We start from the raw sequence: 20916 nt of genomic DNA on the forward strand, positions 1-20916 counted from the left end.
TCATAATTACCAAAGGGGAGATGATATTACTCAGAACATCAGAAACAGGTTGTGAGTCCACCGTCGCCCCCAGCCGCCAGGGGGCGGGGCGGGGCCAGAGGACGGGCTCTCGGTGAGGGCGAGATCCGGGGGCTGGGAGTGGAGAGGAGGAGGGGCGGGGTTTGAGGAAAGAACGCCGCGATCCGGGCTCTGAGAAACCAGCCGGGTTTTGGGAGGCTGTCGACCTTTGATTATGTGGAGCGACGCCTACAAACCCACCACTCAGGCCTTCACCGGGATTGTTCCCATTCCACTTCCTTGCCCAGTCTTAGACTTCATTCCTTTTTCTTGCTAACGCTGCTTCCTCACCCGTCTCTTGTCTCTGCATCTTCTCTTTCCATTTGTCCCTGGCAGCCACCCGCAGAGAGAAGATCTTCCAGAAACAACAGGCTTCCCTTTCCTAATGTTCTGCTGCCTTCTCTCATTTTCAAAATTAACCCCAAACTCCTTAGAGTGGCATTCATTTTTGTGACCCCTCCAGTTTGTAGCCAACCCTAGCAAAGGGCATTGCCAGGCCAGAACACACTGTGTCCTGTGAAGACCACACGCCCTTTACCACCTGTGCCCTCTGCTTGGAATGCGTTTTCTTCCCTTTCTCCTTGTTCGCCTGCCTAGCTCCTGCTCATCTTCTTAACTTCATATCCTTTGTGATGTCATCCTTGATTTCCCTTCAGGCAAAGTGAGTGGTTCCCTTCTCTGTGTTCCTGCAACATTTTTTTCATACCTCAGTCATAGTTTTTGTAGCATTATGTTGTAATTTTCTCTGTCTGTCTTCCTCCATCATACTGGGAACTTCTGGAGGGCAGGATTTCTTATGATTCATCACTGTGTCTTCTGTACCCGGCAACAACGCAGCATAGGGCCAGACACATAGTGGGTGCCTTACTCACTTATTGAATGCTCTGCTAATTGTCAGGTGCTCTGCTAAAAATCTTGGAGGCATTAACTCACCTTCTAAGGTTGGCACTATTATCCCTTTTGTTTTTTTTTTTTTTTTTTGAGACAGGATCTTGCTCTGTCACCCAGGTGGGAGTGCCATGGTGCTGTGACAGCTCACTGAAGCCTAGACCTTCTAGGCTCAAGTGATCCTCCCACCTCAACCTCTCAGAGTGTTGGGATTACTGGCATGAGCCACTGTGCCCAGGTGTTATCCCTTTTCACAGATGAAGAGACTGAGGCTCAGAAAGATGGAATAACTGGCCCAGTTACACATAGCTAGGAAGTAGGGAGCTGGAATTTTATATATTTTGTTTGTTTTGTTTTGTTGGTTTGAGATGGAATCGCACTCTGTTGCCAGGCTGGAGTGCAGTGGCGCCATCTTGGCTCACTGCAATCTCTGCCTTCTGGATTCAAGCCCTTCTCCTGCCTCAGCCTCCTGAGTAGCTGGGACTACAGGTGTGCGGTGCCACGCCCAGCTAATTTTTGTATTTTTAGTAGAGACGAAGTTTCACCATGTTGGCCAAGATGGTCTTGACCTCTTGACCTCCTGATCCACCTGCCTCAACCTCCCAAAGTGATGGGATTACAGGCGTGAGCCATGGTGCCCAGACCTGGAATTATATATTAATGTAGGCTATCTTAATCCAGAGTCAGCACTCATGATCCCTGAACAAATGAGCAACTGAGGGTATATGGTAAAATAAGCATTGAATTTAGACTCAGACTTAAATTCAGTTAAGTATCAGCTCTTATCACTTTTCAAATCTGTGACCCTGGGTAAGCCTCAGTTTTGTTTTGGTTTGTTTTTTGGGGTTCTTTTTTTTTTTTTGAGACAGAGTCTTGTTCTTGTCACCCAGGCCACAGTGCAGTGGTATAATCTCGGCTCACTGCAACCTGTGCCTCCCAGGTTCAAGCAATTAAGCAATTCTCCTGCCTCAGCCTCCTGAGTAGCTGGGATTACAGGTGTGTGCCACCACGCCTGACTCTTTTTTTTTTGTATTTTTAGTAGAGATGGAGTTTTGCCATGTTGACCAGGCTGGTCTCCAACTCCTGGCCTCAAGTGATCTGCCCATCTCGGCCTCCGAAACTACTGGGATTACAGGTGTGAGCCACACACCCAGTCCCCAGTCAGTTAATTTCCCCCCCCTTTTTTTTTCTTTTTTGAGGCAGAGTTTCACTCTTGTTGCCCAGGCTGGAGTGCAATGGCACGATCTCAGGTCACCGCAACCTCCGCCTCCCGGGTTCAAGTGATTCTCCTGCCTCAGCTTCCCCAGTAGCTGGGATTACCGACGTGCGCCACCACGCCTAGCTAATTTTGACGAAGTTTCTCCATGTTGGTCAGGCTTGTCTCGAACTCCCGACCTCAGGTGATCCGCCCGCCTTGGCCTCCCAAAGGGCTGGGATTATAGGTGTGAGCCACCGCACCCAGCCCCAGTTATTTTCTCATTCATAAAATAGTAATAGCAGCCCCGACCTGGTCCACCTCACAGTTGTGGCAGTGATTGAGTAGAATGGCAGAGGTGGACTAGTGAGGTTAGCTGATGCGTGGCCCTGGATTCTGGAAACTGCTCCTCAGTGTGCAGGATTCCTTTTGTTCCAGCCTTACCTTCCTGATGACCCTAGCCTTTTTCCATCACAGATTCTGCTGAAGTGATCCAGTCTCGAGTGAACGACCAGGAGGGCCGAGAGGAATTCTATGTACACTATGTGGGCTGTGAGTGGCTTGGTACATCTGGGCCTGGGTGCGGGGAGTTGGGTGCCCTGGTAGCACTCTCATGGCCCATCCTTACAGTTAACCGGCGGCTGGACGAGTGGGTAGACAAGAACCGGCTGGCGCTGACCAAGACAGTGAAGGATGCTGTGCAAAAGAACTCAGAGAAGTACCTGAGCGAGCTCGCAGAGCAGCCTGAGCGCAAGATCACTCGCAACCAAAAGCGCAAGCATGATGAGATCAACCATGTGCAGAAGGTCCGGATCCCTTCCCATCCACAGGCCCGGAAGGCCTAGCTGTCTCTGCCAGCTCCCTTGGGTTTCTCGGGCCCCAGTGCCAAAACCATAGCAAATCCCATTTCTTAAGCTCCTGTAGTGTGTCAGGGACTTTACCTACCTCCTCTTACTTATTTTTCATAGCTAAGGAAACAGGCTTAGAGAGGGTAAGGGCTTCGCTGCAGTCTCACAGCAAGGAAATGGCACAGCTGGGACTAGAACTCAGGCCTCCTGCACCAGTAGCCTCTTTTGTCTCCTAGTGGCTGTGTCTTAGTAGAAAAATGACTTGAAGTTCAGTGGGAAAGACGAGAATGTTATTGGCAGTTGCTATAGCCAGGTACCCTGTCAAGTCCTGTTTGTTATAAGCTCCTCAAATTCTTCCCAACAGTTCAACACACAGGAATAGTTACTTTTTGGTAGGTGAGGAAGTAGGCTCAGAGAGATTAAGTAACATGCCCAAGGTCACACAGCCAGTAAAACGGTGGGCTGGAATTAGAATAATAATGCCAAACACTTGTTAGCCAGTGAGCCAAAGTATTAAGCTAAATGCTGGCTTTTTATTTTTTATTTTTTTATTTTTTGAGATGGAGTCTTGCTCTGTCACCCAGGCTGGAGTGCAGTGGCACAATCTCGGCTCACTGCAATCTCCGCCACCTGGGTTCAAGCAGTTCTGTCTTAGCGTCCCGAGTAGCTGGGACTACAGGTGCCCGTCACCACGCCCAGATAATTTTTGTATTTTTAGTAGAGGCGAGGTTTCACCATATTGGTCAGGCTGGTCTCGAACTCCTGACCTCAGGTGATCCGCCCACCTCGGCCTCCCAAAGTGCTGGGATTACATGCGTAAGCTACTGCGCCCAGCCTAAGCTAAGTGTTTTAAGCCTAAGCTACAATGACCTCACTGACATTTCACAGCAGGCCTGTGAAGTAAGCATTATTATCCCCAATTTATAGAAGAGCTGCAGATAGGTTTAGGGACCCAGACAGGAATTAGATCTACCAGCTAGATTGTGCTACCTCAGAGCCAGAGAGGCCTTAGCCATGATTCTGGTTTTTTCTTAAGAGATGAGAGTCTTGCTGTGTTGCTGAGGCTGGACTTGAACTCCTGGGCTCAAATGTTCTTCCTGCCTCAGCCTCCTAAGTAGCTGGGACTACAGGTGTGCATCACTGTACCTGCCTTGGTTTTTTCTTGTATTGATATATAATAGTTGTACATATGGTTTTTGTTTTTGTTTTTGTTTTTGTTTTTTTGAGACAGGGTCTTACTCTATCGTCTAGGCTGAGTGCAGTGGCACAGTCATGGCTCACTTCAGCCTCAACCTCCTGGGCTCAAGCAATCCTCCTGCCTCAGCCTCCTGAGTAGCTGGGACCATAGGCAAGTGCCACCATGCCTGGCTAATTTTTTTATTTGTTTGTAGAGACGGAGTCTGCTATGTTGCCCACATTGGTCTCAAACTTCTGGTCTCAAGCGATCCTCCTGCCTTAGTCTCCTAAAGTGCTGGGATTACAGGTGTGAGCCACTGCGCCCAACCAAGTCTCAGTTTCTTAATTTATAAAATTAAAATGAGGAGTGCAAACCAGAGCAAGATTGTCAAAGTCTCCAGGCACCCAGACGTTTGTTACTTTCAGCCGTTGCTGTTTCATCCTTCTGAGTACATCAGTTCAGTGGGCAAGCCCAGCATTTAAATTTCTTTAAATGGAAGAAATAAAGTGGATAAGATAGACATTTCAGGGTGTTGCACTTTATTAAGGTAAGTATTGTTTTGAGAAGCTTTTATTTCACACCCAATAAAAGTGTGCAGGATTCCTCTTGTTCCAGCCTTCCCAATGATCCTAGCACACACTTGTGTGTATATATGGACATGTCAACAGGTTTACAGTGCCAAGTGTACTTCCTGCTGTGGTGTGATTTAAAAAATTGAAATACCCTAAACTGGAAGAACTCCTCAAGGTCTAAACTGCCCAATTGAACTTCCTATTGTAATGGAAATGTTCTATAGCTGTACTATCCAGTACAGTAGTTACTAGCCACATGTAGCTGTTGAGCACTTGAAATGTGTCTAGTGTGACTAAGAATTAAGAATTTTAGGCCGGGCGCGGTGGCTCAAGCCTGTAATCCCAGCACTTTGGGAGGCCGAGACGGGCGGATCACAAGGTCAGGAGATTGAGACCATCCTGGCTAACACGGTGAAACCCCGTCTCTACTAAAAAATACAAAAAACTAGCCGGGCGAGGTGGCGGGCGCCTGTAGTCCCAGCTACTCGGGAGGCTGAGGCAGGAGAATGGCGTGAACCCGGGAGGTGGAGCTTGCAGTGAGCCAGGATCCGGCCACTACACTTCAGCCTGGGTGACAGAGCGAGAAAAAAAAAAAAAAAAAAGAATTTTAAAATTATGGTTGGGTGCAGTGGCTCACGCCTGTAATCCCAACATTTTGGGAGGCAGAGGTGGGTGGATCACTTGAGGTCAGGGGATCGAGACCAACATGGCCAAACCCCATCTCTACTAAAAATACAAAAATTAGCCAGGCGTGGTGGTGTACACCTGTAATCCCAGCTATTTAGGAGGCTGAGGCAGAAGAATTGCTTGAACCCAGGAGGTAGAGGTTGCAGTGAACCGAGATCACGCCACTGTACTCTATCCAGCCTGGGTGTCCAAGCAAGACTGTCTCAAAAAAAAATAATAAAAGCATTATAATTAAAAAAAAATTATTATTATTATTTTTTGAGACAGTCTCGCTTTGTCAACCAGGCTAGAATGCAGTGGTGTGCGATCTCAGTTCACTGCAACCTCCGCCTCCCCGGTTCAAGCGAGTTTCCTGCCGCAGACTCCCAAGTAGCTGGGACTACAGGCATGCACCACCATGCCCGGCTAATTTTTGTGTTTTTAGTAGAGGTAGGGTTTCACCATGTTTGGCCTCAAACTCCTGACCTCAAGTGATCCACCTGCCTTGGCCTCCCAAAGTGCTGGGATTACAGGTGTGAGCCACCGTGCCCAGCCAAAATTTTCATTTTTTGAAGAGTCTCACTCTGTCACCTAGGCTGGAGTAGAGTGGAGAGATCTCAGGTTACTGTAACCTCTGCCTTCCCTGCTTAAGCAATTTCATACTTCAGCCTCCCAAGTATCTGAGATTACAGGCATGTGCCACCACATCCAGCTAATTTTTTTTTATTTTTAGTAGAGACGGGGTTTTGCCATGTTGGCCAGAGTTGTCTGGAACTCCTGGCCTCAAGTGATCCTCCCACTTCGACCTCTCAAAGTGCTGGGATTACAGGCATGAGCCACCATGTTTGGCTGAGTATAATTTTAAATAGCCCTATGTGACAAGTGGCTACTCTATTGGACAGCATAGATCTAAGATTAATTCCTCAACTATTTTGAACTCAACAAAGACGTGCCTCTGAGCTGGCAACCAGCAGGGTGGATAACGGGCCAGTGGTGATTAAATCAAAGAATAGGTAATGAAACAATCATCCAGTTAACAATCAGCAAGGTTCTTCAGAGCCTAATTAATGTTTAATTCTAAATAAATTGCAACAATTAAGAAAAGTAGTGTTTTTGTAGTTCTTTATTGCATTGGCAGAAGAGTACTGTATTTTGTAAGAATTGGGAAATGTGTTTTAAAGAGACGTGTGAGGGGCCGGGCGCGGTGGCTCACGCCTGTAATCCCAGCACTTTGGGAGGCTAAGGCGGGTGGATTGCGAGGTCAAGAGATCGAGGCCAGCCTGGCCAACATGGTGAAACCCCATCTCTACTGAAAATACAAAAATTAGCTGGACTCCCAGCTACTCGGGGGGCTGAGGCAGGAGAATCACTTGAATGTGGGAGGCAGAGGTTGCAGTGAGCGAAGATCACGCCACTGCAGTCCAGCCTGGCAACAGAGAGAGACTCCATCTCAAAAAAAAAAAACGAGAGACGTGTGAGAAGGAAAATCTTTCTTCCTCATCTTTACAGTGGTTAGATTCAGAACTGGACAGACCATGCGCACATGCCCGACTCTGCTGAGTACCAGTTCTGTGACCTTGGGCAAGTGACCTCACCTATTTGTGCCTCAGTTTTGTCTCTTATACAACAGGGACAATGAGCACTCTTATTTCAAAGGCTCATTGTGAGGACGAAATGAAATAATGTCGGCTGGGTGCAGTGGCTCATGCCTGTGATCCCAGCACTCTGGGAGGCTGAGGTGATTGGATCATTTGAGGTCAGGAGTTCCAGACCAGCCTGGCCAATATGGTGAAAGCCCGTCTCTACTGAAAATACAAAAAGAGGCCAGGCACAGGCCGGGTGCAGCAGCTCATGCCTGTATTCCCAGCACTTTGGGAGGCCGAGGCGGGCGGATCACGAGGTCAGGAGTTCGAGACCAGCATCACCAACATGGTGAAACCCTTCTCTACTAAAGATACAAAAATTAGCTGGGCATGATGGCGCACACCTGTAATCCAGCTACTTTGGAGTATGGGGCAGGAGAATGGCTTGAACCCAGGAAGCGAGGTTGCAGTGACCTGAGATGGTGTCACTGCACTCCAGCCTGGGCGACGGGGCAAGGCTCTGTCTCAAAAAAAAAAAAAAAAAAAAGGCAATGGCTCACACCTGTAATCCCAACACTTTGGGAGGCCAAGGTGGGTGGATCATCTGAAGGTCAGGAATTCGAGACCAGCCTGGCCAACATGGTGAAACCCCATCTCTACTAAAAATACAAAAAAATTAGCTGGGCATGCTGGTGGGTGCCTGTAATCCTAGCTGCTTGGGAGACTGAGGTGGGAAGATCACTTGAACTCAGGAGGTGGCGGTTGTGGTGAGCCAAGATTGCGCCATTGCACTCCAGCCTGGGCAATAAGAGCGAAATTTCGTCTCAAAAAGCAAAATAAATTAGCCGGGCGTGGTAGCAGGCACATGTAGTCTCAGCCACTTGGGAGGCTGACGCAGGAGAATCACTTAAGCCCGGGAGGCAGAGGTTGTGGTGAGCTGAGATCTCGCCATTGCACTGCAGCCTGGGTGACAGAGTGAGAAAAAATAAAAATAAAATAATGTCTGCCGCGCTTGCCACTTGGAATAAATGGCAGCTCACTAGTCCCTGAGGGCAAGAGACCTCACCTTGCCCTGCCTGTTTACTACTCTGTAAAATTGAAATAAGAATGCAGCTGGGCACAGTGGCTCAGAGGTCAGGAGTTTGAGACCAGCCTGGCCAACATGGCGAAACCCTGTCGCTACTGAAAATACAAAAATTACCTTGATGTGGTGGCATGTGCCTGTAGTCCCAGCTACTTGGGAGGCTGAGGCAGGAGAATTTCTTGAACCTGGGAGTCGGAGGTTGCAGTGAGCTGAGATGGTGTCACTGTACTCCAGCCTGGGTGACAGAGTGAGACTCTGTCTCAAAAAAAAGGAAATAAGAACATTCTATGTAAGGGTTACTGAAAGGATTAAATGAGGCCATGTAAGCACAGTGCTTTGTGGAAGGGGTTCTGGGTAAAGTGCTGGCTCCTTCCTCCCTTCTCAGCTACAGGGCAGGGCCTCGTCTGCCCTGGTGTAGGTCATGGGCCATCTTGGGTCCCTCCTCCATTGTCAGGCTATACTGGGTTCCTCCCGCAGGGTCTGGTCTAGGAGCAGGATGTGCCGTGAGTGTGGTGAGACTCTTAGTCTCTGCTTTCTAAGGACTTGGAAAAATAGAGGAACCCAGGTGGGCATAGTTGGCCGGTGTTGCCCTGTTGACCGCTTCTCACTGAACTTGGGAAGCAGGAAATGTTTTCTGGATGGGAAGAATCCAGTCAGGCCTCCTGGAGGGGGTGGTAAGAATCTCAAGCCTTGAAGGATGGGAAAGAGCACAATAACAACAGTGACACAGGATAGATCACAAAGCATCATGGACTCACGTGACTCATGCTCCGTGCCAGGCTGAGGAAGCGTTTTCTGCTGGCAGTGAGAGAAGGAAGGGCGTTCTCCAGGTGGAAGGAGCTGTTTGTCCTAAAGCATGAAGGCCGCAAAAAGGGGGCTGCTGATAGCAATGAGGAGGCTGGGGCTAGAGGCAGGGAATCTGAGGAGGCCTAGTGAATTGTCCAGACCTGAGATGGGGCCATGACTACCTGGAACAGGACAGAGAGGAGAATTCCAGAGAGGACCCAATTCCAGAGATGTCAGAAGTAGAGTCGACATCCGCTGTATTAGGACTTGGCCAGGCTGAGGGAGAGGGAGTAGTCTGAGGCAAACCTAGTTACGTGTCTTAGACATTGGGACCAAGGGTGATGTTCCCAGTAAAATGAGCAACCCAGGAGGAGGCAGGCGCAGGTTTGCAGGGAGGAGTGTTGAGGTCCTTTCTGCATATCTTGAGTCTGCTGTCCCTGTGGGAGGGACCTCTGGGGCAGTCCCATGGGCAGGCAGGGTCTGGTGCTCAGGAAAGGGGTCCAGGCACATCGGGGAGATGGTAACGGTTCTTATGGTGGGCCTGGAAGGCAAGATCTGTTATTTCATTTGAGTCTCACAATTTTGGCAGAGCTGGATTGCCCCCCATCGTGCAGCCGAAGCCCCTATTCTGATCCTAACCCTGTTCATCTGGCAAAAGGTCCAAACTTGGACATCAAGGATGTCTGGGATATCCGGGGGTGGGGCGGGTGGATGCGAGAGGAGCCTGGACCAGCCAGCTTCAGAACTGAGTCAGATAGGTTAGCTATTGGTGTGGTTATTATTGCCATCCAGAAATGAGGTCTGGAAGACATCAGGGAAGCCTTGTGGGTCCTGGATTCCAGGAGGCCTGGACTCTAGGCCTGGCTTTGCTGTTGTTGGCAGGGTAGGGACAGCCTGGTCACCACTTCTGTTCACCTCTGCTTACTTTTCTTTCCTGGCCCAGACTTACGCAGAGATGGACCCCACCACAGCGGCCTTGGAGAAGGAGCATGAAGCGGTAAGCGGGGCTGGGAAGCTGCCTGCAGGTCCCCTGCCTCCCCTTGCTGAGGAGCCCCTGCTGAGCCATGCACTCTGCCCCACTCCTACCCTGCCTGCAGATCACCAAGGTGAAGTATGTGGACAAGATCCACATCGGAAACTACGAAATTGATGCCTGGTATTTCTCACCATTCCCCGAAGATTATGGGAAACAGCCCAAGCTCTGGCTCTGCGAGTACTGCCTCAAGTACATGAAATACGAGAAGAGCTACCGCTTCCACTTGGTGAGGCTGGGCTGGCCGGGCTGAGCTGGGCAGGGGCCTGGTGAGAGGCAGAGGCAGGCTGAGGGCGGCTGCGCTGGCAGCTCCAGGGAGGAGACAGGCCCAGAGGGGCGAGTATAGGGCAGAGCTGCTGGGGGTCAGGAGGCCTGGATTCCAGGCCTGGCTTTGCTATTGCTAGAAGGGTGACCTTGCCAACTCCAGACCTCAGCTTCCTCTTCTCTGGAATGGGGGCAGTAACTCACCCCCTTTGGGTCTTTTGTCAAGGCCAGCTCCATCCCAGGAAGCACACATAGGCCCTGGCAGTGGGACCTTAAGTGTGGACGAAATTGGGGGCTGTCAGGAAGGGGTGCTGTCGCCACTGACACAGTGGGCTGCTTCCAGAGGTGTGGAATCTGAAGCGAATAGGTGTGGTTTAGGGAAGCCATTGTCGTGGATGGGTCCCTCCAGAGCCAGGCCTACAGAGACTCAAAACCCCACCCCGCTGTGTGATGTTTGCGTCTCTGTGCTGGGCCTTGGTCTATATATAAAGCAGGATTGCTTTCCTAAGGCTGCTGGGAGGATTACTCAATGTAAGTGAAGTGTTGTGGGGAGAAACAGAGAGGCAGAGACTTGCTCCAAAGCACGCAGTGGTGGGGTGGGGGCCTCCTAGCAAAGAAGCTATGGGCAGCGAGCCTGTTCTCTTGTCCCCCACCAGGGTCAGTGCCAGTGGCGGCAGCCCCCCGGGAAAGAGATCTACCGCAAGAGCAACATCTCCGTGTACGAAGTTGATGGCAAAGACCATAAGGTGAGTGGGTGGCCAGGGGCTGGGGGAGGCCGGGGAGGCCCTGGGCACCTCCCAGATGATCCTCATTGCCACCAAAGGGGAGGGAGGGAGCAGCCTTAGCTGAGCCTCTATAGGCAGAATGCCTCTGAGGGGCCGGGCACTGTAGCTCACACCTGTAATCCTAGCACTTTTGGAGGCAGAGGTGGGCAGACTGCCTGAGCTCAGGAGTTCGAGAGCAGCCTGGGCAACATGACGAAACTCCTTCTCTACTAAAAGTACAAAAGAATTAGCCGGCGTGGTGGTGCACACCTATAATCCCAGCTACTCGGGAGGCTGAGGCACGAAAATTGCTTGAACCTGGGAGGTAGAGGTTGCAGTGAGCTGAGATTGTGCCACTGCACTCCAGCCTGGGCGACAGAGTGAGAATCTGTCTCAAAAAAAAAAAAAGAAGGCCTCTCAGGGCCTCCTAGCCTGACACTAGGCCTGTGGTTGGTGCCTAGGAAACACAGGGCCCTGTGGTAGCCCCAGGATTCTTCTGCTGGTGGGGTTAGGTTCAAATTGAAGTTGTTCTGGAACCCAGAGGAGACTGTCTTGCCTGAGGCTGCTTTTAGAAGCGCTTTCTCCTTCCGTTGGAAAGAAAGGTGTTTGTTTTTGCCTGGGAGGGGACTGCTTTGTGTGAAATTTCCTGCTGAGAGAGCTCTGTGGTTATCAAGGGCTGAGTTCCTTGTTCCTGGCCCTGAATGACTTCAGCAGGGCAGGTTGGGACCTTTGGGACCTTTGGGACCTGCTCTGCTGTTGTACAGAACTTGGCCTTTGCCTTGTCAGTCTGTGAGGGGGGGCAGGCTTCAGAGCGGCTCCACTCACTGCAAGGTGACTCATGTTGCCCTGTCACTTCCTCACTGACCACAGACAAGTTACTTAACATAGTTCCTGTTTCCTTGTCCATAAGACGGGAGTCATAATATTTACCTAGTTGTGTTGTTAGTGGAATAAATGAGACAGCAAATGTCAAGTGTTCAGTGCAGTGCTTGGCACTAGTAAGTGCTTAATAAACACGGGCCTTGTTATTATCGGTGACCTCTTGGGGCTTGATTAGCCTTGAACTCGGAGAATATGCAGGTTGAGCCCAGCCCTTGCCCCTGCTCTGCCTTCCTGAGCAAGGCTGGGGGAAATGGCAGAAGGGCCTCCGCTGGAGATGTGGGGATGCTTTCCCACTCTGCACTCTGCCAGCTTTGAGGCCCTGGGCAAGCACTTCCACTCTGGGAGCTTCAGCTTCCTCCTGAATGAGATGGGCCTGGCAGTGCTGGGCTCGCACAGCTGCCAGGTTGGATGAGAGAGTGGTTGTGGTGTCATAAACCAGGGAACCCTTTAGTCTGTGCCGTGAAGCCAAACTCAGTCCCATTGTCCCCCTCCTGGAGTGTGGCCAAGTGGACAGACAGGGCTCGAGGCTCCTCCATTCAGCAGACATTTACCAGGCACCCAGCTTCATACTTAGCTTCGTGCTAGGTGCTGGGGACACAGCCATGAACAGGACAGTCTGAATTCCTGCCTCGCAGCCTCAGTGTCCTGAGCTGAAACAGAGTTAATGTCTGTGAAGACTGAAGCAGATCCTGTATGGAAGACACCCAGCCCGTATTTGGCGCTCAGAAGGGGTAGCCGGGCTTCATCCAGCTCTGCTGGCACCTCTGAAGTGCTGTTGCTCTCTGATTTCCAGTTCCCTGTCCGTCAGAGGCTGACTGAAGACACCTTCCAGTGTGAAATCTGTCTGGCCTTGCGAGGCGCCCGCTTCCTGCAGGCTGGTGCTGGCCGCTGGAACCAGCTGGCTAGGACCTGTGCCTGCCCCCTGAGCCTGTCTTCCCCTCCTCACCCCCAGATTTACTGTCAGAACCTGTGTCTGCTGGCCAAGCTTTTCCTGGACCATAAGACACTGTACTTTGACGTGGAGCCGTTCGTTTTTTACATCCTGACTGAGGTGGACCGGCAGGGGGCCCACATTGTCGGCTACTTCTCCAAGGTACTGGGTCTGGAAGCTCAGGGTGGGGAGGGCGAAGGTGGGCATAAACAGAGAGGGGGCAGAGCCTCCCCAATGGCCCTGAACACCCACCTCCTGCAGGAGAAGGAGTCCCCGGATGGAAACAACGTGGCCTGCATCCTGACCCTGCCCCCCTACCAACGCCGTGGCTATGGGAAGTTCCTCATCGCTTTCAGTGAGTGGTTCCTGGCCTGGTCTGGGAATGGGAGACCTGTGGGGCAGGGGTGCCAGGGCAGGCTGGATCCTAAGTTCCTCTTTCTACTGCCGCCAGGTTATGAGCTCTCCAAGCTGGAAAGCACGGTCGGCTCCCCGGAGAAGCCGCTGTCTGACCTGGGCAAGCTCAGCTACCGCAGCTACTGGTCCTGGGTGCTGCTGGAGATCCTGCGGGACTTCCGGGGCACACTGTCCATCAAGGACCTCAGGTGAGGGGGCCTCCTGGACCACGGGGGCAGGACTTGTCCTGAGATGGGCCATGATCCTGCCTCCTCATACCCTGTCGCCATCCTGGCCAGATCCCACAAGGGCACCATGTCTGGCTTTTGCTCTCATCCCTTTTTGCAGCCAGATGACCAGCATCACCCAGAATGACATCATCAGTACCCTGCAGTCCCTCAATATGGTCAAGTACTGGAAGGGCCAGCACGTGATCTGTGTCACACCGAAGCTGGTGGAGGAGCACCTCAAAAGTGCCCAGTATAAGAAACCACCCATCACAGGTGGGTGGGGGGCTGCCGTGTATCGGGGGCGGGGAGGGGGTGTGTGGGCAGTGGGGATGGGGGAGTGTTGGTATATGGACTGCTAGGAGTCAAGGCCTTCTTATTACTGTCACATGATCCCAAACCAGTCGGACCAGCTCCCAGGATGGAGCCTGGGGCAGGCCTCTCATTCCTGGGCTTCTCTGCCCCTCCCCAGCACAGCCTGCCCTTTTGTTCTCACCTGGAGGAGGTGAGACTGGCCTGAGCCCAGAGCAGGGCAGCCAGGTGTGAGCTGGCCTGGCCCAGTCCCAGACCTGCCTCCCGCCCCTTCTCCCCACAGTGGACTCCGTCTGCCTCAAGTGGGCACCCCCCAAGCACAAGCAAGTCAAGCTCTCCAAGAAGTGAGCGGCCTGGCCCCCAGCTTGTAAATATGTATAGACCTGTTTTGTCATTTTTTTAATAAAGTCAGTTCTGCTGGTGGCCCTGGACTTTGGAAGGGAAGGGGAGGCCAAGAGCCGATGTTCTTCATTTCACTTCACACACGCATGGCGAGTTGTGCTCAAACATTTTAATCCTTTCTGCCCTGTTACCCCCACCCCAGATCCAAGCGTCAGCCCAGGTCCGGTGGGGGCTCAGTCCTCCGGAGTCCAGGAGTCAGGGCTCGGGGGCACTCAGCGGCCAGTGGGCAAGATTGGGGCCTTTCCTGTCCTTGAAGCTGCACAAAGGCGGCCCCAGCCCAGAACACAGGGAGAGGGCAGGGGCTGGGCAGGCGGGCTGGGAGCAGTCTTCCGGAAACAGGTGGGAGCCAGGGCTCATTTTCATAGCCAAGGGTCCCAGGAGCTTGGCCAATGGGCTGGTCCACAGTGGATGAGGGGCCAGAGGCTCTGGCCATTGCTACGGGCAGTGAAACTCCTGACTCTCAGTTATGGTCCCAAAGAGCACACCCAGAAGAATGGGCTCAAAGATCAAGATGGGGCCCCAGCCTCCCGCAGAGTCCTGGAGGAAGGAGTGGCTCAAACCAGGCCCTGGGTCCAAAAGCCATCAGGGAAACACCAGGCTCGTGTCCTTGAGTGTGATGCATCCATCCTGGAATGGATGCTCAGTGCTCGCTGAGCCATGGGGAGAGGAGGCCCAGAGCCAGGCCCAGAGGCAGGAAAAGGATTGGCCTCAGCAAGCCCTGGGCTGGGGCAGAGTTGAAGGCCAGGTGGCTGCTACAGAGGTTGCTGTCGGGCTGGGACTCCTGGGTTTGGGGCACCACACGAGGCTGGAGTTCTGTCGCCTTGCTTTGGATCCAGGAGGCATAGCTGGAGGTCAGAGTGTACACACCAGGCCTGTTGCGGGCCCCACAGGCATCGCCCCAGCTCACAATGCCCGTCAGGTACCAGAGACCCTCCACAGGGCAGGAGAGTGGGCCCCCAGAGTCACCCTGAGGAGAGAAGCCACACAGCAGCCATCAGGACCTGGCCAGGCCTCCTTTCCCAAGTTGCACTGGTTATCTGCCCCCCGGGCCTGTGCTTACCTGGCAGGCGTCCTTGCCCCCCTCCACGTAGCCGGCACACACCATGTCCTCCTGGACAACGTGCGGCTCCTCAGGCTTGGCGTTGATGTTGTACAGACAGTTACACGTCTCACGACTGATCAGAGGCACCTCAAGTTGCTGCAGTGGCTTGGGTGTCAGGAGGCTCACTGTGGGGGCAAAAGAGGCTTACTCTGGGCCCCTCCCCGAGTCAGCTACCCCTCCACGCTTCTAGGCACCCAGCGTCCCACCTCACCTGAGGGGGCCACATGGCCCCAGCCAGTGACAGTGCAGTGGAGGCCATTTGGGAAGGAGGCGTTTGCTGCAGGGAGGCAGATGGGCCGGATGTAGCGGGAGAAGGTGACGGGGCTGCTGAGTTGGAGGAGTGCAATGTCACCCTGGGAGCCCTCCTGGAGGTAGCTGGGGTGGGGGATGATGTACTTCACGGTGCTGACCTTGGCGTCCTCGGAGTAGGAGTCCAGCTGGTGGGCTCCCAGCTTGACCTCATAGTCTTCCTTGCGGTGCTCGCTGCAGGCAGGCGGCAAAGGCTGAGACCCAGGAGACCTCTCCTTGTTCCCCAACCCCTGCTGCGAACCCCTGATTCTGATCAGCCCCTTTTAGGTCTCAAATTGCACCTTAGTTTTATCCTGTAACCTCTGACCCCGCACCTTCACTCCTAACTGGTCCTTCCAGACTTAACTGACACTCTCAGACCCAACCCAAGAACCCCAACCTCTGACCTGGATTGACCCATGAACTTTGACCTCCAACCCACTTTTGACTTTCACCATTTGGTACCTGGGGAAGCAGTGAGCAGCTGACAGCACCCACTGCTCAGACACGAGAGAGCCACCACACACATGGACGCCATCATAGGTGATGCTGACTTGCCAGGGCCACTGACCGGGGACTGCATCACTGCCACCTGTGATACGTGCTTGGGGGGCCACACCGCAGGGGGCTGCCCAGGGAGGAAGGGAAGGGATCAGGTTGTTAGCCTGGCCACTCCTACGCAGCCCAGGAGCTCTGATGCAGAGCTTGGGAAGTGGGTTCACAGGAGTCAGCACCCCTTTGTCCCCTCCCAGGCGTGGGCAGTTCTGCCCCTTCTATTCACTACCCATTACCTAATTCAGGTCTCAGGGCAGCCTCCCTCCTTGCAAGCCTTCTGTCCATCCCGCCCCTTACAAGTCTGAAAATTTTCATAAACCCCCAATCTGACCAGGCCGCAGCCCTGCTTAAACCCTTCCCTGGCTCCACGCGGCCCTTAAGATAACATTCCAGATAACCACGGCACTGCCATCGGACCTGGCCGTCCCCTCTGGACCCTTCAGTCATGTACATCAGGCCACACACTTGTTTACCTGGGACCTTGGCTGATCCAGGTCACTCTACCTGGAATGCCCTTCCCCATCCTTACTGTCTGGCAAACTTCCCTTTGCCTATGGATGCTTGACTGGAACAGCAGCCCCTCCATAGACAGGTGGGCTCCTGCTGGCTGAGTTGGGCATTGCCTCCGAGTCCAGTACCCCCCCACCTCCACCGTGCTCCCCGAAGCTACCCAATCTCACAATTGTTCCGGAGTCCACAACTGTGTCTGTTTCCACCACACCAATCTGGGTGTTCCCTAGGGGCAGATTCCCATGTCCGCAGTGCCCGTGGCATCGTGGACATGTGTTCAACAAACCAACGGCAGAACTGGGCTCCCGTGACGTGAATGTCTAGTTTCCAGGACAGCCCCAGCCCCAACCCCATCGAGGCCACTGTTTGAAGTGGAACCCAACTGCCCTTCACAAAGTCTTCTAGGAGTAGAGAAAACTGCAGACCGGCACCGCCTCTCCCTTATCATGACAATAGCCACTATTTAGAGAGCCTAGCGGCTGTGCCAGGACTGGGAAGGGCTTTCGTTTCCTCATCTCCCTGCATCCTCTCCACAGCCCCAGGAGACGGACATGACCAGCTTCATTTTAGAGGTGCGGAGTCTAAGGCTTAGAAAAGTGGGGGGACTTGGTCAATGACACACAGCCAGTGCATGGGGAAGCCGGGATTGAAAGCTGGTCTGACTCAGAACCAGGTTGGGTGCCTTCCAAGAAAGGAGACCCTTGGTTTGGTTCCCACAAAACCACCTCGAGGATGGGAACGGTGGCTCACACCTATAATCCCAGCACTTTGGGAGGCTGAGGCAGGAGGATCGCTTGAGCCCAGGAGTTCAAGACCTGCCTGGCCAACATAGTGAGACCCCCATCTCTACCAAAAATGAAAACAAAAACAAAAAAAACACAATTAGCTGGGTGTGGTGGCATGCACCTGTAGTCCCAGCCACTAGGAAGGCTGAGGTGGGAGGATCACGTGAGCCCGGGAGGCTGGATCACTGAGCAGGCAGTGAGCTGTGATGGTGCCACTGCACTCCAGCCTGGGCGACGACAGACCCAGACCCTGTTTCAAAAGACAAAACCAAACCAAAAAAATCACTTCAATTGCCCCACTTTGGGAGTCAGATATGGATCTAAATCCCAGCTGCACCCTCACTGGCAGTGTGCCCTGGGCAAGTCCCTGCTTCTCTGCCCGTAAGGTGAGGGCTACAACCCCCCACTCTGGGAGCCCTAAGAGAATCTAGTTGGAAGGCAGCCCAGCCGAAGGCCAGGCACTGGTTAAACCCCAGGGGAATCCGATCCAAGTCACCTCCCCCTCCCCTCCTCCCTCTCTGAGGAAAGTCTCACCTTCTGCCCCTTCTGCTCCTAGAAAGAAAGAAAGAGGAGGGGTGAGTAGGGAAGACTCGGGTTCCCTGACCCCTTAGCACCCACCACTGCTCCAGAGGGCTGGCCCCTTCCCTGGCAGAGCCGAGGTGGGAAAGGGAGGCCAAGAGCTAGGGAGGCCGTGGGTTTTCTTGGGCCCTAGACAAGGGCGCACCCCAGAAAATGATCACGCTGACTCCCTCCAGTGCATTGTCCCCACCCCGCCCCCACGTCTTCACTTACCTGTCCCCGACCGGAATAATCCAAGATAGAGCAGAATGGCTACAGCCCCCAGCTGCCCAGGCCCCAGGACCCCATTCTGGACCATGGCCCAGGACAAGGGGTGGTGTCGAAGGCAGGACCCAGATGTTGGCTCAGAGGGAAGGATCCCAGAATCCGGGCTGGAAAGGGGCAGCAAGTGTCCAAGGCTGGCCTCCAAGGCAGGGAGCAGCCGCAACGGGAGACGCCTGGAGTATCCACAGCGAGCAGTGTGGACAAGTCACCAGCACGGTCTGGCCACGCAAGGTCCTCCCAGGAGTGGCTGCACCTACCTGCCCGCCCCTCCCCTGGCCCCGCCCACTGGCTGGGCCCCACCAGCTCCTCCTGCCACCAAAGTCATGAGTCCTTTCAGAGCTGCAGGCCCGCGTGTGTACATGTATGTGTGTGTATGTATGTGTGTGCGTGTGCATAGTCCGTTTGTCCCGGTGTGTAGTGTGTATATAGTGTGGGTGTATGCGTGTGTAGGCTGTGTGTATCCCCTTAAGTGGGGTGGCGTGTGTGTGCGCACGTATGTGGGCTGTGTCCCTGTGTGTGTAGTGTGTGTCTGAGTGTGTGTGTACGCACGTGCATGTGGTTTGTGTGTGTGCCCGCAGTCTCCCTGGAATGTGATGGACTCTCCTCCGCCTCAGGTCTTTCAGGTTATCTCAGGCCAGTTATGCCCCCCAGGGCCTGGCCCCAGCCCTTATTATCTGGAGCCACAGCCACTCCTCCCTCCTTCCCTCCCTCCTTAGGCTGGATATGGGAGCTGAAGACACCAGGGTCAGCTCCTCGCCAGGCCCTTTCTGCGAAGCCTGCACCTGACTGTGGTGGTGAGCTTGTGGAGCAGCAGCAATCATCCCACAGACATTTCCTGAGTGCCTATGATGTTCCCAGGTGCCCAGGACAAAACAGGCACCAGCCCCGTTCCCCTTGAGCCCTGAGCTCGTGGTGAAGTAGGGGTGACACACTTCAATCAAATAATCACCAACAGGCTGGCAAGGTGACTAGTCGGCTTTGGGAGGCTGAGGCTGGAGCATCGCTTGAGGCCAGGAGTTCCAGACCAGCCTGGGGAATATAGCAAGGCCTCATCTCCAAAAGAAATATAAAAATTGGGCAGGCATTGTAGTGCATGCCTATGGTCCCAGCTACTTGGGAGGCTGAGGCGGGAGGATTGCTTGAGCCCAGGAGTTCACTGAAGCATTGAGCGTGGTCACACCACTGCACTCCAGCCTGGGCAACAGAGGGAGACCCTGTCAAAAAAAAAAAAAAAAAAAAAAATTGCAATTACATAATAATTTCAAGCTAGGAATAGCGATGAAAAAGAATGGCGTGAGCACACTGCAGCCTGGCAAAGGCTGGCATTGTGAAAGGGTCCTGGAGGAACTGCCTTGGAAACTGAGACTGAAAGGGGTTATAAAAGGTGGTAAGGTGAAGACGCGGGGGATGGATTGCAGAGGGCAGAGGCTCAGGGAAACAAAGCCTGCCGTGTGGCTGCAGTGGAGGTGAGGCATGTCCTCTTTGAGGGCCGCTCTGGCCCTCAAAGCACCTGTAGAGGCTGGGTGTGGTGGCTCATGCCTGTAATCCTAGCATTTTGGGAGGCCAAGGCAGGAGGATCGCCTGAGGTCAGGAGTTGGAGACCAACCTGGCTAACATGGCAAAGCCCCGTCTCTACTAAAAATACAAAAAAATCAGCTGGGTGTGGTGGTGCATGCCTGTAATCCTAGCTACTCAAGAGGCTGAGGCAGGAGAATCACTTGAACCCAGAAGGCAGAGATTGCAGCGAGCCGAGATGGCGCCACTGCCCTCCAGCTTGGGCGACACAGCGAGACCCTGTCTCAAACAAAAAACAAAAGACAAAAAACAAAAAACACCTGTTGGGTCTGAGCTTCAGGAAAAGCAGAGCCTAGAGTCCTCACCTGCTTTCTGGAGACCAGATGTCTGGGGTCCAGGCTAGAGGTCAGGTTATTCCTGGGGTGGGTGAGTGGGAGGGGCCTGACTGGAAGGAGTGTCTTAGCTGGGAGGAGGGGGCAAGACATGGGGCCTGGTGGGTGGGTTTCAGTAGAGGGCGGGGTAAGTGTAGTGTTTGTGGAGATGGCATGGGGTGACTGACTAGGTATGGGAGCAGGTGGGGATGTACGCACTGGGAAGATCCTTGGGAGTATTACAGCTGGCATGTAGCTGCTAAGGCTAAGCCTGGCTTTGTAAGAACCTCTGCCCTTCTCCTAAGCCTCCCAGTGAAAACTTCCAGCTTCCCTTTAGGCCCTTTACCCCCTTCCTCTTCCTTCTCAAGCCAGCGATTGTGCCCAGCCCGAGAGGCGACCCCTCTGCTACCCTCATGAGCTGGCTTTCACCCCCAAACCTATCCTTCCCCAGGTCCCCATTTGTCCTTTTTCTTTCTCTTTTTGAGACAGGATCTCACTCCGTTGCCTAGGCTGGAGTTCAGTGGTAAAATCATGGCTCACTGCAGCCTTGAACCCCTGGGCTCAAGTGCTTCTCCCTCCTCAGCCTCCTAAGTAGTTGGGATTACAGGTGCATGCCACCATGCCCAGCTAATTAAAAAAAAAAAAAATTGGCCGGGCACAATGGCTCACGCCTGTAATCTCAGTAATTTGGGAGGCTGAGGCAGGCGAATCACGAGGTCAGGAGTTCGAGACCATCCTGACCAACATGGTGAAACCCCATTTCTACTAAAAATACAAAAATTAGCCGGGCGTGATGGCACGCACCTGTAATCCCAGCTACTCAGGAGGCTGAGGCAGGAGAATCGCTTGAACCCGGGAGGCGGAGGTTGCAGTGAGCCGAGAT

At 53.3% G+C, this 20916-nt stretch overlaps 2 protein-coding genes across 3 annotated transcripts in view; one reads left to right on the plus strand and one right to left on the minus strand.

Moving 5' to 3' along the window:
• The window catches only part of KAT8 (K(lysine) acetyltransferase 8), a 19526-nt gene extending 5503 nt beyond the window's left edge, over positions 1-14023 (plus strand). Inside the window, exons 3-12 of the mRNA XM_011933660.1 lie at positions 2618-2692; positions 2771-2946; positions 9800-9853; positions 9954-10118; positions 10810-10899; positions 12752-12892; positions 12992-13085; positions 13182-13332; positions 13472-13626; positions 13946-14023. Of these exons, the coding sequence (XP_011789050.1) occupies positions 2618-2692; positions 2771-2946; positions 9800-9853; positions 9954-10118; positions 10810-10899; positions 12752-12892; positions 12992-13085; positions 13182-13332; positions 13472-13626; positions 13946-14010 (1166 nt within the window). The 3' untranslated portion in view covers positions 14011-14023. The remainder of the gene's footprint in view (positions 1-2617; positions 2693-2770; positions 2947-9799; positions 9854-9953; positions 10119-10809; positions 10900-12751; positions 12893-12991; positions 13086-13181; positions 13333-13471; positions 13627-13945) is intronic.
• Positions 14024-14158: 135 nt separating this feature from the next.
• PRSS8 (protease, serine, 8) lies at positions 14159-18351 on the minus strand. 2 transcript variants are annotated; one of them, XM_011933628.1, is made up of 6 exons: positions 18097-18351; positions 17839-17856; positions 15920-16082; positions 15378-15649; positions 15125-15291; positions 14159-15031 (listed from the first exon to the last, which is right to left on the minus strand). In XM_011933628.1, the coding sequence occupies exons 1-6, from the start codon at positions 18179-18181 to the stop codon at positions 14705-14707; spliced, it is 1032 nt and encodes a 343-aa protein (XP_011789018.1). In that variant the 5' UTR covers positions 18182-18351; the 3' UTR covers positions 14159-14704. The 2 variants fall into 2 exon arrangements, with proteins under 2 accessions (XP_011789018.1, XP_011789017.1); XM_011933627.1 differs by having other exon boundaries at positions 15378-15576; positions 16009-16082; positions 18097-18196.
• Between the last annotated feature and the right edge of the window lie 2565 nt (positions 18352-20916).

This window comes from Colobus angolensis, unplaced genomic scaffold (genome assembly GCF_000951035.1).
Source record: "Colobus angolensis palliatus isolate OR3802 unplaced genomic scaffold, Cang.pa_1.0 Scaffold128, whole genome shotgun sequence".
Classification (NCBI taxonomy): Eukaryota; Metazoa; Chordata; class Mammalia; order Primates; family Cercopithecidae; genus Colobus; species Colobus angolensis.

Bases quoted from the DNA above. Each gene is read 5' to 3' on its own strand.
- PRSS8 (XM_011933628.1), bottom strand. From the start codon at position 18,181: ATGGTCCAGAATGGGGTCCTGGGGCCTGGGCAGCTGGGGGCTGTAGCC. The intron at 15,650-15,919 runs GTACCAAATGGT...GCCTGCCTGCAG, and splicing joins GCTGCTCACTGCTTCCCCAG to CGAGCACCGCAAGGAAGACT. The intron at 15,292-15,377 runs GTGAGGTGGGAC...TTGCCCCCACAG, and splicing joins GGGCCATGTGGCCCCCTCAG to TGAGCCTCCTGACACCCAAG.